This window comes from Neolamprologus brichardi, chromosome 2 (genome assembly GCF_056152115.1).
Source record: "Neolamprologus brichardi isolate AB-2024 chromosome 2, ASM5615211v1, whole genome shotgun sequence".
NCBI classification, from domain to species: domain Eukaryota; kingdom Metazoa; phylum Chordata; class Actinopteri; order Cichliformes; family Cichlidae; genus Neolamprologus; species Neolamprologus brichardi.
In genome coordinates this window covers 28,724,083-28,739,906 of record NC_142105.1, presented here as the reverse complement: position 1 = coordinate 28,739,906, position 15,824 = coordinate 28,724,083, and the positions used below count along the sequence as shown (strand labels likewise).

The window sequence follows — 15,824 nt, the reverse complement described above, 5'->3', positions numbered from 1 at the left end:
TGTCCAATCATTTGTATGGCAGTAGAAATATATGTGATCTCACCCAATTGTAAATTTGCTGTGTAGTCTCTGGTTTTACACTTTCAAAAATAAATACTGTAAGATTATGCAATAATGTATATTTTTTTTAAATAACTGGGCAATTTCACAGGGTGTAGTTTTTTTGTTTATTGTAACAGCAATACTGAAACAAGACATTGTCACAAATTGTCATTAGGCAAAAGCTGTGTTGTTAGGCTTTCGTGTTTAATGACTTAAAAACAGCATTATAGGCTTCATTAGTTAGCACGTCGGTGCAAGCTAGATTATCTAGGAATAGATTTGAAAAGTTAAAGCAAACATAACTTGTGTTCTTAGGTTATCTGACTTGTCAGAAAAGGCTTTAAATAATAAATGATAAAAAGAACATAAATAAATGTAAAAAAAAAAAAAAAATCCTCAAAATCCAGCATGTTTAATTTATAGCTGAACATTAATCAGAAAATGCTCAGCATTCAGCATTCACGGGTGAGGTTTAAGTTATATAAAAAAGCTTCTTTTAATGATTTTATTCATGAGAAAAGTATTATTCAATGCCTTCATGTTTCAGCGATGTATCCTTGCTAAGATGTATCCTCCCTAAGATTATAAATCAGTGCAGTGCAGTGGGATGTCATGGATGCCAGCCCTCAGTTCTCTGTGCAAGAATACGACGAGTTCCCTCTAGTATTTGATGCACATTGAATATGTCTTCAGATCAACACAGCACAACTGTTTCCCTGGCAGACAGAACAAAGATCACAGAAATCTGAAATGCAAAGTAAACGTTAAAAAAAAAAAAAGAAGCACAAAAGCAAAACAGCCTTACCCTAAAAGTGGGAGTTTTGAGCACTGTGCACACATTTTAACCCAAAACTGCTCCTGCAGCAATCAGCATAATCATCAGCCTGCTGCAACCTCAGATAAGATGGTGGGTGCATTATCTGTCCTCCAGTTTCACAATTTTACTCATCATACAAGCAACACTTTCACTGTAGGTGGCAATCAAGCTTCATTCTTAATTGATGTTAATATGTCGCATGTTTTTGGCATGTCCACACTTATTTATTTTATGAAGTAATTATATTACTTGGAATTTACACTACTAGTAAACACACACACAAAATGTTCAATTAACAAGTGTTTTGTCAAAAATATCCCATCATACTGTGGGAGATGTATTCCTCTTTCTCTTTGACTTTTGTTTTAATACACGCTAGTTTGTGCACCACTGCCAACCGTGTGCACCACTTTGTTTCCACAAAGTGAAAGCCAGCTTTTGTTTTCTCTACAATTGTAAAGGAGATATGTGCGTGTGCATTTATATTATGACACTGATTTCATGATCTCTGAAATGCTTGATATTACTTAAGACAGAAGAGAATAAAAGCCAACAAATGAAAGAGGAAATTGCAGTTAGGAAATGATTACAAGCATGTAAGCTCTCTAGGCAAGAACAAGCTGCATTGCTCGGGATATTTTTCTCACCCTCTGCCTTTGCATATTTCACACTGGCATAGTCTTTCGAGATGTAAGTCATACTGAGAGATTTGACTCTGCATGCTAAAAAGGCATAAATACAGGGGAAAAAACATAACCAGCAGATGACCTTATTACACTCAGTATGTAACATGCAGTAGCAATATTGCCTTTATTTGTCATTATTACCACCCGCAATTACTGTGAGTAGGAGGAATATTAAATTGACAAAGAGGACCTCTGACTAAATGTTAAGGAGCCCTCCTGTCATGTGAGACACATTCCTACTGTTCTGAGTGGGCTGGTATGGCTGTGTTTTACTACTTATGGATATTCAATGGAAGAGCACAGAGCGGGTCTTGCTGTAATAAGGCATTTACCAATGCAGAGTAGCACTGTGCGCTGTGAGAACATATGTTAATGCACTTGGCTGTGGCCAGAGAAACAGCGAGAGGTTTGGAAAAAAAAACACATGGGACTGGCCTCCTGGAGCACACATAGCCTTCTACAAAGATATTAATATGAGTCAGCGGTGGAAGAGGAGGAAAAATGACCCTGGCAGTGAGGAGAAGTTTGTTTTCATGATGGTGATGGACCCCAATTGAGTAAAGCAGGCTGGAGAAGAGAGGATACTCTGTATTGGATGGCTTTTGAATTGCATCAGTGGCACACCTCTAACTGGCTCCTTTGCCAGAGAAGCTGACATCAATGTATTTGGGGAGTATATGCATGAAGGAAATGGGAATAAATTTCTGAAAATAGCCTCTAATTTATCGAGACTGTTCTGCTAAGATTTTTGTTTGTTTTCAAGAAGAGATCTTGTAGGCTGTAAGTAGATGTAGGATTCAAACCTAATTCAAATTCTGTCATTTGAGTGTAATTTGGCTGTCCTTTATCACAAGCAATGTCAAGCTGCCATGTTAATTTGTCTTAACAACACGCGTGGCAGTACACTTGCATCTTTTGTGTTGAAGTGCTTTTGGCTTGTTTTTTTTATCTGACTTTGAACAACATGTAAAAACATAATGATAAGAAAAAAGGAATTAATACAGTTCACAATAACTGCTGTGAAATAACTGGCGTTTCTCTTTTTCCTGCAACCTACTAGTTTAAGCAGTCTACAATGTTTTATTTTTTTTCTTTGCTAAATCCTATGCAAATTTCCGCTCACAGAGTTTGCATTTTACTTTTCAAGATTCTCTAAAAGTTTCAAATGTTGGTGTATTTCTACTCCAGCCTGGCTCGTTAGCTGCTAACCTTTATTGTTCGGGCCAACTCTACTGTGATGAGGGGGAGGCAAAAAGACACCATCATAACGTTGCATGATTTTTTTCCTTTTTCATAGGGCAGTACACATGGCACAAACATTTAGATAACTGTTACACCAAAAACTTAGCCACATACAACCATTGTTTGACTCTTTGTGCACTGTGTCCTAGTTACATGCTCACTTGCTCGCAATGTGTTGCTCGTGCTCTCAACATTTCTGCCCGTGCGCGCTCAACTCTTTCTCTACACCGTTATATTTGTGCCACAAAACCAGCCAATCACGGACTTGGATGCAAAAAAATCTGATTGACTGTTTTGGTCTCCAATCAGCTCGAAGCGACGAAATGCAATATCCCAGAATCCATTTTGTCCAAAACTCAAACGAGGCAGTGGCGGAGGAACACAGAGTGGCGGAGTTTGAAATATTTCTCTGTCTGGGTCACAAAATAAACTTTTAAGATATTTTCATGAACTTAAAATATGTGTGAACTTAAAATATTTGCTCGATTCATCAAGACATCACATATTTGCATAAATGCTCTAATGTTTTCGGAGATGCCTGTTACCCACCAGCTGACCGGGTGGTCACTCGGGTTAAATATAATATATAAGGCTGAACTGACAAAAAATCACCGACTACACCACCAGGTATTATAGGAAAAACCATAAAGCCTTTGAACTAAAACAAACGCTGTTGTGACATTGTGAATTTTGTTCACTCAAATTTAGCTTTTCTTCGCTCAAAATAAATTTCTCCTCAAAATGCAACACTTGCACCTGCAATTTCTTTTTACGTGCGCTCAGAATAGTGGCACAAAAATAACGCCATACTAATGTTGCTAATAACTACATGCTGTATTTAGGCCTAGACTTTACTGTAATAAAAAAGTAAAGGGCAAATAATTGTCTTTGTTGGCTTTCATATTCATCATTATTGCCTAAAATGGAAAAAAGCACTAAAAATGGAAATTAAAATGTAATTAATTTTATAAACAAATTTTTTATGTGGTTCAATAAACTCTCCATTTTCAAAAAAATTGAATTTACTAGTAATTGTTTCATGGTTCAGGCTTTGAAGGGTTATGCTCTAATTAAGTTTCCTTCCTGGGTATATAGTCCCCTACTCCAAAAATATGTAGAGTGACCTGTCTGTTCTTTAGCTTCCATTACCTTTTCACTAGGAAAAGGGAAAAGAAAACACAGTCCGTGTGTCTTTTATGACACAGAGACAGCAGGCGTTTATTAAAATCATCATCTCTACAGATTTCATCCATAGTAACAAGCTAATGTTGAAAAAGATGAATACATTAATGGAAAAAAATATACTTACTGTATCAATACTCAGAACTTACCTTTTAAGTTTTACAGTTATTGGACTATTATAACTACAGTCTTTTGGTTATATTAAACCTATATGAGCTGTTTGTTTTTAAAAAAAAGAACAAAACTTTTCACCATTGAGTAATGAAAACACACCTGTTACCAATGCGGAAAAAAAACTATTCTGGAATATAGAAAGACAATCAGAATCAATTTCTTGGAGATGAACCCACACTGTTGGTTATAAACACAGATATAAGCCAATTTTAGCTGCACAAAAACGTCCTCATGCTAAATTTGATCGCTTAAGATATAAATTGATTTGTGTGTAGGGAACAGATTACATATAACTGGAATAGAAAAAAAGACGTATTTCTGAAATGAGACCTGTCAACATTTCAGCGAGAGGGCCATTATTCTCACAGAGATTAATAAAGTATTATCACTTCTTGTTGTGGGGTTTTCACTGAAATTTATAACAAGGCCGCTGTCAGCTAATGTTTCACGAGCTTCGTTGTCTAATCCTTACGCCTGTTGTAATATGTGAAGAATGACATTGAATGTATTTTGAAACTAAATAACATTATAGCTACCATTTGGCAAATGGCAGTGTGTTTAAGACAGAAGCATCTACCACTTTTAGGAGATCAGTACCATAGATTTAGTGACAATGATTAATCAGTATCATAACTGTGTTTCATGTTCGTCAGAGAATGACAGTGATTCAAGCTCTTTTCTCCACACTTGTGATTCACTACGTATTTGCACATCACAGTCTTTGGATAATGCTTCCATAAGTGTCAATGAGGAAAACTGTCAAATGTTTCAGTAGGAGAGCGATCAAATTGGTGAACAACTCATATTACAACAGGATCTTGATAAACTGAGGTATGACACATTAGTGGGTCTTTCCATTCTCTTTTTTTCGTGTTTCCTCCTTGACAGTGCACTTTATTAGATAAACCTCACTGTTAATGCTGCTCAAGCTCTTGTGACTCACTATGGAGGCAGACATGCAGACAGGGCTGAACAGTTCAATTATTAGCCATTTAAACGTGTAGCGTCTGCTCTTGTGTCACCAACGTTTACAGTATATTTAACTTCATTCCTGTCAAATTCTGCATCAGTTTTTAAATTGGTATAAAAATCACTGGACAAAACTCTGAACTGGATATCACTGTAGAACCTTTAGCAGACATGGTGAATAAAACCGAGTTTCTAAAAAGTGGGCAAATTTTGACAATTCTTTAGACCATGACAACCTTAAAATCCTGCCACTGGCGAGTAAAAGAAAATGGCTCTCAATACATATAACATGAGTTTTTTCCGCAACAATATTACAGTTTATAGCACACTAGGGTCTTATGACTAGTGTTGCTAAAACACTTATCCTTTTTTTCCCTGTCTGTCCTTTCATATTGTGTTTTAGCCAGCAGCAAAATCTTCATTTTCTTGTAGCAAATAATATTGTAATAATGCAGAGACTGCGAGGCGGATATAAAGCCCTGGATGTTATTATGCATTAGTAAGATTGTTATCATCCATTGTGACAGCACCAGCTGACATGCTATCACCAAACAGGGGGAAAACTAAGTGTAGACAAGGTGGAAATCAGCAAGGGGCACGAGTATCTTCTCTCACTTACACACTATCTCAGTCAGTGTGGCTGTGTGGAATATATATATATATATATGTATATATATATATATATACTTCAATCAGGGCAAACAAACTAGGCAGTGCTTGTTCTGTCCCTCTGCAAGTCAATCCACAACACTGCCATTGACCAGTGTAAAAATATCTAGGGCCTGACTTCAAGTGTTGGTGGTACTGTAAGAAAGAGCGAGGTATGTCTTCTGTGCTATAACTACTTGATATTGGAAGGAACCAAACTGAAGATTGAGTGAAAACACAAAAACAGTGTTTGGTATTTTCATCATATTATTGCTTCCATAAATATATCTAACATTACTGCTTACCATTCTGTCTAATTCTGTTTTTTTTAAGAAGGAAGTTTTCTTGCAAGAAAATGTGTCATTGTCTCAAGATGGTTCCAGGAAATTACTTTACTTTACTCCAGTGGTCTGTACAGTCCCCAGATCGCAACCTAATAAAACACTTTTATGGTGAGGTGAAGTGGGATGTTCATAGCATCTGTAACAATGAAAAACTGCAAAAACTTTGCAGTAAAGTCAGAATAGATCGAAATCGTAATGTAACATCTTTAGCAACTTACTGAATCATACTTTTTTAAAAAAGGGGGCAACTTTGGAGGTCAAAAGAGGACCCTATTACTTAAGTGTACTTAGAATTGTCAATGGAAGTATTTACAATAGTAGTAAAAGACTTCAGTTAGAGACCTCAGGCTGAAATATTCGTTCCATTCCTTGACTTCTTAGCATAGACACCATGACATCCTAAATTTGCATAGCAGTAAAGATCAATGTAGCTCTTGGAGGCTGGTGTGACACTTATTCAAAACAGCTCCTCTTTTTTCCCTAGTGTAGTCTGGAGCAAAAGGAGGTGAGAAGGCATTGAGTGATGTGGTTAAAGAAAGCCAGACACTTCCTCAACTGTAGTCAACCTCAAAGAGCATTTTGTCATGTATCTTCACTCGGTAAAGTACCTGCTACCCTCTTCACATCACTACTGAATCAAGTTGTGCTTCACATGGTTTGATACTGTTTGATGGCAGTTGAAATTTGGAAAAAGTAATGGCAAAGTAAGAATGTATTATTTCTTTTTCTCTAAAACTGGCATAGCATTTTTTTTTTTTGCCTTTTAAGCACATGAATGATTTTTGGTAAGTGGTAATTATTAAGTTAGATGTCACTGCATTATGAAGGATGTCCTTCAAGCTGTACCTGATTTCAAGGGACAGCTTGACAAAGCTCACTTTGAATTTGGTTGAAAGCATGTCTAATTGAATTTTGATACGTAATTAAATCAAGCAATAAATCAGCGCAGATCCCACTGCAACCGACAATTCAACACTCCTGAGCACCACAAGCTAATTATGATGAAGTTATTATCTCAGCCAAAGGGAGTTCTCTGAATGGCTCCTTCTGCATCATGTAGAATCTTTTCAACTAGAATGTACTCAACCTTGAGAAAAGGGCATCTTTCATAATGGCTCCAAAAGATCCTATGAATTTTACTTGCTCTCTTGGTAATGTATCCATGTTGCAAAATTGTCCCACTTAAAGCTTGATGATTTCTTAGAGCAGTCATAACAGTGGGATGTTTTTGACTCACTTGTGCACGTTCACACATTAATACACCAAGTTAGAAATTATCCGATGTACCCGAGCGATTGCGGCTGGTAGTAATTTCTGTCAATAATCCCTTGATGTGTAGGAAGTGGCTATATCGATTTAACATGGATTTAGAGCATCATCCTCATCATCTGTTTCCCGCCCTCATATGGTTAATCAATTATATCCCCTGAGATTTAAGTATGCTTTAGATGCCATGCACCGCGCATGTAATCTCATGACATAAGGTATTAAATGAAGTCTAATTATAACTTTGCAGCTATGTGTCATACCGCACTCTTTTAATATCTTCCCTAAGAAGACAAATTGGTGTGTGCTGGATTTTGATTTAGTGAAAAACAAAATCTTAGGACCATCACATGATCCTGGTAAATAAAATGGGTTTTAATCACCAATCGGCTTGACTCTACAATACCTTTGACACGAGCCCAAAGACGTGAAAAAAGGACAAAATTCTCCAACTCCCAAGACAACCATACTAGTTCTAGCTCATATGGTTTTCATAAATGAATCCTCTGCCACAATTACCGGAGTAGCCTCCTTCTGCATAATTTGATGAGCAAAGAGAACATTGATGAACTTTTTTAATTATTATGCCGCTTGGGATTCTGACACAAACGCCACAGAAAGGGAGGGGGTCCACCAGCATAGCTGCCAAGTAGCTTTTTTCCCCCCTTTCTCTCTTTTCCTCTTCCCACATCACCTTTTTTAATTCGCCCAATTTGTTGGCCCAAATGAAACAGCAAAAGGTTAGAGTGTGGAGTAATTAACAGCAGCTAGCTTAATGAAATCAGGAGGGGCTGGTACACTGGGAGGATCAATACCTCGCTAAGAGTGAAGCAAGGAGGAGGATTGTCCAGGGGAAACACACACATATACAGACCACTTAATAATAATAAGCTGATTAAAAGGCAACATGGTGTCCACTTGTAAATCAAAACTGGTTCGAACATACGGTGACATTATTGCTGTTTAGTAATTGTGTTAAAGGAATGTTGCTCCTTATGCACACTCAAGAAGTTTACAGGATTTACACCGCTCTCTGTGGTTTGCTGAGAGGGTTTCCCTTTAATGAATGTCAATAAGTACATCAATACACTTTGGACAACTGAACACCAGTGCAGAGGGAAATGGTTATTCTATTTATCTAAGGCTACACTTAAGTATATTGAAGACTTTATTAGCCTCTTTCGATGAGGAGGTGTTTTGTTTTGCAACCGTTTTATTATGCTGTCTAAGGCATGCTGTGTTTGCCAGATATATAAGAGATGTAAACTTGAACTCTGCTCACTTTGTCTTGGCTGAGACATCCATGTCTCTCGAGTCTGCGCGCATTAACAGATGGCATGCACATCCAAGTTTTCCGTGGTGAATAGTTATGTGTGCATATGTATGCATGTGTCTCATTGTTTTGAGGCTACCTGACAGTTGACAATTTGCTCCTTTTGATAAATTCGGACGCATCCATCTCTTCCTCTGGGAAAGCAGCTGATAGCGGGCCATGTGCTTTTCTCTCACCGTCTCCAAAAAGCTCAAGTAATAGACCACGGCATGTTTTTTTTTTTCAAATACTCCAATCTTGTCAAAGTGCTGCCTGACCATTATTTTCACAGACTTCATGCAGTAAGACTAACTGAATTGCAGAAGACCCGAGTTTCCCCCAAGAACCCTAAGTTGCAGTCAAAACAAATGCGAAATATACAAGTTAAGAGACCGTGGCCAACTAGAAAGGTTCTCGTCTCTCTGGTTTGCTCTGTGCTTCTCCCTACCTTCAAAGGTATTTACATTATGAAATAAACTGTTATGTGGGAGGCTGTAAAGATGGGAGCAGCAGATCTCATTAGTGTTAAACTATTAGGAGCATGAGGACCCCAGGGATGAGGGGTTTTAAGGCTTTCACTGTAGCTTGAAGTTATCACATCATATGCTCTTTAAAAATGTTTTTCACAAACTGCAGTGAGGAAGGTTTTTTTTCTTTTACTTTGAAGTTATTGCTAATGGAACTTACTCAGCAAAGCTTGTTATTGTGATACTTATATCTTAATTGCTGACATATTAGAGCGGTCATAATTGAGCATGGACCTTTGTGCCATGATGTTAACAGAGATCACAAAAAATGATGGAATAACAGGAGTCAGTGAATTGATTGGCATTGTGTTAATGGATGCCTGTGGAAATTACTGGATTATAAATGTGTTATATGTTTGTGATGTGTGGTAATTTAACTATTTTGGCTACCAGCTGTGTTTCTGTGGTTTTAAAGTGCACTCGAATGTGTTTAGAGCTTGATGAAGTTAAAATTGGACCCTATTGTGGCTACTAAGTGTGGTGTAATTTAATATCAATGTTTGTTGTCCTTCTCTGGTGACATATGTTTACAAATAAGTCTCTGTTTGTAATGTCCTTTGGACTACAAACATATCTGTAAGTAAAATACAAGTCTGGGGTATTCTGAACACCTAAATATTTCATTGAAGTTAAAAAAAGATAGATGTAGCTTTGAAGAGTTCAAAATTGAAGCCAAGTGTTTTAAACCTGCATTCTTTCCTCTGGCCGGTAGTGGACAGCTCAACAAAACAAAAGTTTGATTGATTGTGCAGTCTATGAAAAAATAAGGTTACTGTTCTCCTGTTAGATGATCTCAGTAACCAGTTCCTAAATGAGTTTGTGATCTATGGTTTATGGTCTTAGGTGTTAATTTTAAATCTTGTTTTGGACAACATGATCTTGTAAATCATGTTCCCCCTTTAGTGTCAAAAAGACAGCATAGCATCGGAGTACCTTATGATTGTCAATAGCTACCCAGGGGCAACCTCCATAGCTGAAAGACAATGCAATTGGAAAAAAAATAGTTCCCGTAGGCACCACTTGAAGCTCACTTCAAATCGGAGTCAAAGCCGCCCCCCGTAGACGATCATGCTAAAACGTGTGGTACAGACTGACAACAGCTTTTTGTGAGTAAAATCGTAAGCTTTTAGAATTCAATTTCTTTGCACCTTTTAGAAGATATGTACAGAGCCTCGTAGTTAGTTATTTTTGCAAGATCCCGCAAAAGTCCATGCACTTCCAGGTCAGTACTGAGCCCTTGGGAACAATCATAGCGATGGAAGACACAATCGCATCAATAATGGAGCTAACTAGTTAGCTGATAAATAAGCACCATCTTTCTTTTCAGGCATAATTGTTTTGATAATTTTAATGATGAAAATTAACCTTAAGCAGCATCGCAGAATTTCTATTTTTCAGACATTCAACTAATAAAGACCAGTCAGCATTGGAGCAATTGTAGGTATTGACTTATCAGTTCAAACACTTGATTTAATTTTGTAGATCAATTAGTTGTACTTGGGTTTCGTTTTAATATGCTACCTTATCTCTGCACATAAAACACGATCTCTGTGAGGCCTTTCATGTTATTTCATTAGGAAATGTAAGGCAACCATTCTTTAGACTGATCACTTTTCACCTTTGTCTCATGCAAAGAGTCCAATAAATATGCTAAAATAACAGGAATAATGAGGTGAAACCTGACAGTGAAGAACACATGCGGTAATCAGAATATGTTTAGAAAAAATGATCATCGTGATCATAAACCACTATGGCTGAACAGGCATACACATGTTGATTTAGTTACTCATACAAACGTGGTAATGGATTTATTCAATGGATAAGTGGGCCCAGTGAGACTCTGCATGGGGTCCAGAATTTGTACTTCGCCACAGGCCAAGTATTATAAGTTGGAACAGGAATAAATTTTGATTACCTTGGACCCATTTTTTACACTCAATATGCAAATGTATATGTACTTAGGGAGACTTCAATACTGGCCCATATATAAGCGTAAGATGAAGGAAAATAGCCTTTTTAATATCCCTAATATACACATATTGTTCATGTTGCGCTTCTCTTGCATACTGCGTGCACAGTTTCCACTGTAGATGGAATATTAGCTACCCTCCTGTCACCTACGCTCAGCTGGAATGCACTCATTTCTGTCTTCTGTCTGTGACTACCACTGTACTAGCTTGGCACGCCAGAGCTCAGACCATTATTTGTGAAGAAGGTTTGTCATAGGACTTCAACCTGCCTTCAGTTCATACAGTAACTCAGTCCTCTAGTCAGTTCACTATCAAGTCTCATTACTAGCAAATATTTTGCAAAACATGCCCTCCGAAGCAACAATGTGTCCTATATGTCCCTTTTATTCCTATGTACAGTGTACCCACAGTGTCTCAAAATTAGGATACATTTGGATACAGAAACAGAGCACAATAAGGTCTGGTGTTTTTAATCAATTATTTATCTAATATTTTAATGATCAGAGTGCCTGGGGTGATCAAAGGCGAGGTTTGAGCTCCACTGCCTTTGCTCGCTAAGACATCCCTCTGTACTTTGATGTGGTTCACCAACAAATGCACTTATCTTAAGCATAACTCTCTCTCAGGCTTGCATATGAGTGCTTTGAAACTGCTAGTTTGAGAGGCGTAAATCCAGAGAGAGGGTCACTGACCAAACCATACTGAGGAGAGAAAAAAAAGAGAAAACTCATACATTTATGGTCTTTGACAGTCAGATGTACAACTACTGCTTTGAATGTCATCTAAATATAAAACAACCACAGGTCACTTTCTCAGGTCCCTTATGTGCATTATCATATATTTAATTGGTTGGCAAGGTCTCTAACTTGAAGTATGTGTCACAAGATGTTGAATAAAACATTACTTGAAGAAGAAACAATTGCCCGGTGGCAGCCCTAAGTAAAATTCTGCTTTAAATGACCAGTCATTAGATGCAAATGAGTAAATCTTCAGACAGACTTGACTGGTGTTGTTAGTCTCAAATGTGCAGACAAAATACATAAATAATAAAATAAACATGTACTTCTCATTTGCGTAAACAGTAAAGGTACATTTAAAGAAAGACACCGATATATGCCTTTATAATATTTTTGTATTCCTTATAATCTGATTATGAGTGCTTAGTAGATATTTAGGGCATAATGTGATGATGAAATGATAAGTGGAGTGTTAATTCTAATTACAAGCTTATGTAATCTACTTTGATATGAGTGACATTGTCTCCATATGTAGAAGAGATTGTGCATAGAGTGCATCTACAGTTGCAGTTCTTGAACAGGATACTTTTGAAATTGATGTGCTGCTGGTTTCATAGTAATTACAGTGATTCATATGCCAAGCAAGTATCGTGACAGTGTTAGAAAGATCTTAATCATATTTTTGCCTTGCAGAAAATTTAGATATGGAGGAAAAAAACATAGAAATAAAAGAAATGCTTTGAAATCTGCCCCATTTGCAATAATACCTAAGACGACACAATGTAAAAATCCTCGCAGGCAGCAGGATTTATGAGCGCAAACAAAACGAAGGGACATTTCCCATCCTTCTTTTCCACTAAGCTATTGGCATTGATAACATACCTCCTAATTCATTTGTTTAAATCTATTGCCACAAGGTGCCAGCAGCAGCATTATAGTGCAATAGTAGTGAAACAGCAATACATCCAGTGACACAGCATAAGTCAAGTGTAAGCACAAAAGTAAGGCCTAGGCAAGGTTTTACATTTTAAATTTGCTCACTTGAGTCATTTGTTTACTAATGGGTTACACACTGCCAGCTGTTAGTACCTGCTCCTTGTGTGCCTTCTTACATACACTGGTTGTACTGGATAGTCTGTTTTTGATTTGAGTTGTGAAGCTTGTCGTTTCTATTTTTGTCAAGAAAAGTATTCTTTTGTATTGTGCTCAGAGGTCTGACTTCTTCTAGCCAAGAAGTTCAATAGTATTGAAGTGGCTTCTTTTCTAGGTACTAAATTGTCATCAGAGGCCATCATGTTGTGCTACTTTCAGGCATATATGGTTTGTGTCACTGTTGTTCATGCTGGGGAATTTATGATCAATAATATTGCAAATGAACTTTCATAAACAGTTTATGCAACATAAATTTGTTGCTACCTACAAAAGATTTTTTTAAAGTCATCTTTTTCTGTATGCACATCATACTCTAAAGCCAATATTAACATATATTAACTCCATATATTTAGACTCCAGCTTTTGAGGGAAACACTGCTAAATGATATGCTTATCAGCTAACTGCTAGCTTTGCTTGTCTGCCTTTTGGTGTTGGCTTTATCAGAGCTGTTGTGCTATAAATGCAACAGTAGGGTGTTCTGGGCACAGTGGATGATGATGAGAGGTGAGATGGAGCCAAACCGTAAATGTATGGGCTGTAAAACTATAACAATGAGTTGAAAGATACTAAAACCCTTTATGGATTCTTATTTTTTTCTTTTTAATTTAGTGCGGCTGGCCACCACGAAGAACCATTTTGTTTTTAGTGAATATCTTGGGGCGTACTCCTCTATCGCTCAGTCAGTAACAGCATCCCTTGGCGAATAATTACGGAGGGATAATCTGTTGACATGAACTTGTTTCCTGTTCATTGTTTTACCGTTCCACCCCAGTAGTCCTCTCAGCTTCTCCCCTGTCTAAGTGGCACTTCACTGCCACATTTCTTCTATTTTCTTTGCAAATAAAGTCACGTATTCAGATTATTATACACAGTACAAAGAAAACAAAATTGGTGATTAAAAATTAAATACTCTTATCTCTCTGTGAGTTATCTCAGTCCCCAGAGAGAGGATGCTATTTTGCAGGCTTGCGGGTGTCTTTTGTTCCCAATTTAGAAGCTTGTCGCTGTTTATTGTTAATTTTTGATGCTTCATTTGATATTCTGTTCACTTTCCTCCCTGACATGTGGAGAAAACATCTTTATCAAAGTGTGAGTTGTAGGGCTTCTGTTGTCAGGATGTCAGGTTTGCCCTATTCTTTACTTTTCTGGGGAGCGGGTGTGTACTCTGCAGCCTGGTTTGCTGCCGAGTCAACTGGGCACGGGTTTGCATCCGAGCAAGAAATCAATATGTATCCTTATTCTCAATTCCAACTTTAAAAAACTCTCAAATCTATGTGGTTCTCGATTGTGAACTCTGATTGACTCTAAGAACACCGGAAAGTTCCCTGTGCACTTTCCTTTGCTGAGTTCAAATATCAATTTCAATTGTAAATTCTCTATAGAGTTACAGTCAGACAGCGATGTAAAAATTTGTCATCTTTCCTTGCAGGAGGCCTGTCAATTGGGGAAGATCACCTCTGTGAATGTGAGTGCTAAACATTTTTTCTTGCATGTTCACATCTATCAGCATGAATGTTGCCTGATAAAGCACTTGTTTGGACTGCTATTATATTTTACAGCAAACAAATTAACACTGTCAGCTAATGTTAATACTTGGGTGAACATTACAGATGTCAAGAACTGTTGTCTCTTTCAACACAATAATTATTTACTCTGTGCAATTAGAGTCAAACACACCTCACTAACGAATGTTTGACGCTCACTGTCAGATGCACATTCCTCCACAATATTATTTTTTAACTGCACTGTGCCATTATATTAACACTGTATGGTTTAAATTTGGTTACATGCAATTGAGCACTAGTTTCAGACTTTAAATGCTTTTTGTCTCGAGCGTAACACATTTTTTGTTTCGCTTAAAAAACATGTAGTTTCTCACTAAAAATAGCAAATAATAAACGGTTCTGCTTATGCCATTGGTTGAATCTCAAACAAAAAACACAGACGAAAGTCCATTGCTGGATTTGATTCTAAAAATTCTGGAAATGTAAGGTTTACAACTAACAGAAATGGCAAATCTTCTTATTGTGATGGCCTTTTCCGTTTGTTATAATCGTATTCTAGTATAAATACGACTAACGAGAGTTAGAGCTATAAAGCCCTCCTGGCCACATGGTAACGTGTGACCAAACGACCAATAACTTGTGTCCATAATAAGACATGTGAATGAGATAATTAAATAGTATTCACAAGTTAATAAGACATGGGAATTAGATATTAAATCGTGGCCACAACTTCATTATAAAGTGTCCATGACTTCGAATATGAGATAAACAAGATCAGAAAGCTGCAAGGTGTCTGATCTTTTAATTGTTGCCTGAAGCGCATGGAGCTTTGCTCACGTCTGGGCTCAACCATCAAGTCAGATGCTTGTAATTTTTGCCCTCTCAAGATCTATACGTGTACAAAAATAGTATAAACAACAAAATTACAAACTATTTTTGCTGTTGTTTCAGAGCAGGCTGTTGTTTTTAGGTGCCAGGCTGTGTTTAAACAGAACACAGGTTATCAACACATCCGTCATGTCACGTATTTTGATTTCTTAGCCGCAACTCAGTTTTCCTCAATTATATAATTCCTTACACAGAAGAAAACAACAGACATGTAACAGGACTGAGAGAGCGAGAGCTGGTTCAGGGCCCCTCCCACTGCTGATAATGCAGGATATTATTATAACTCATCCCAAGGTTAAAATAAAACAAAATTAAATCAAATTTATAGATGCTTCATGTGTGATAATTTCCCTAAAGAGCTC

The 15,824-nt window shown here is 37.2% G+C and overlaps 1 protein-coding gene across 1 annotated transcript in view; it reads left to right on the top strand.

The window, feature by feature from the left end:
- Positions 1-15,824, top strand: part of pcdh11 (protocadherin 11) — a 131,612-nt gene that overhangs the window by 61,124 nt on the left and 54,664 nt on the right. Inside the window, exon 5 of the mRNA XM_006781343.3 lies at positions 14,499-14,534. Coding sequence (XP_006781406.1) covers positions 14,499-14,534 — 36 coding nt within the window. The remainder of the gene's footprint in view (positions 1-14,498; positions 14,535-15,824) is intronic.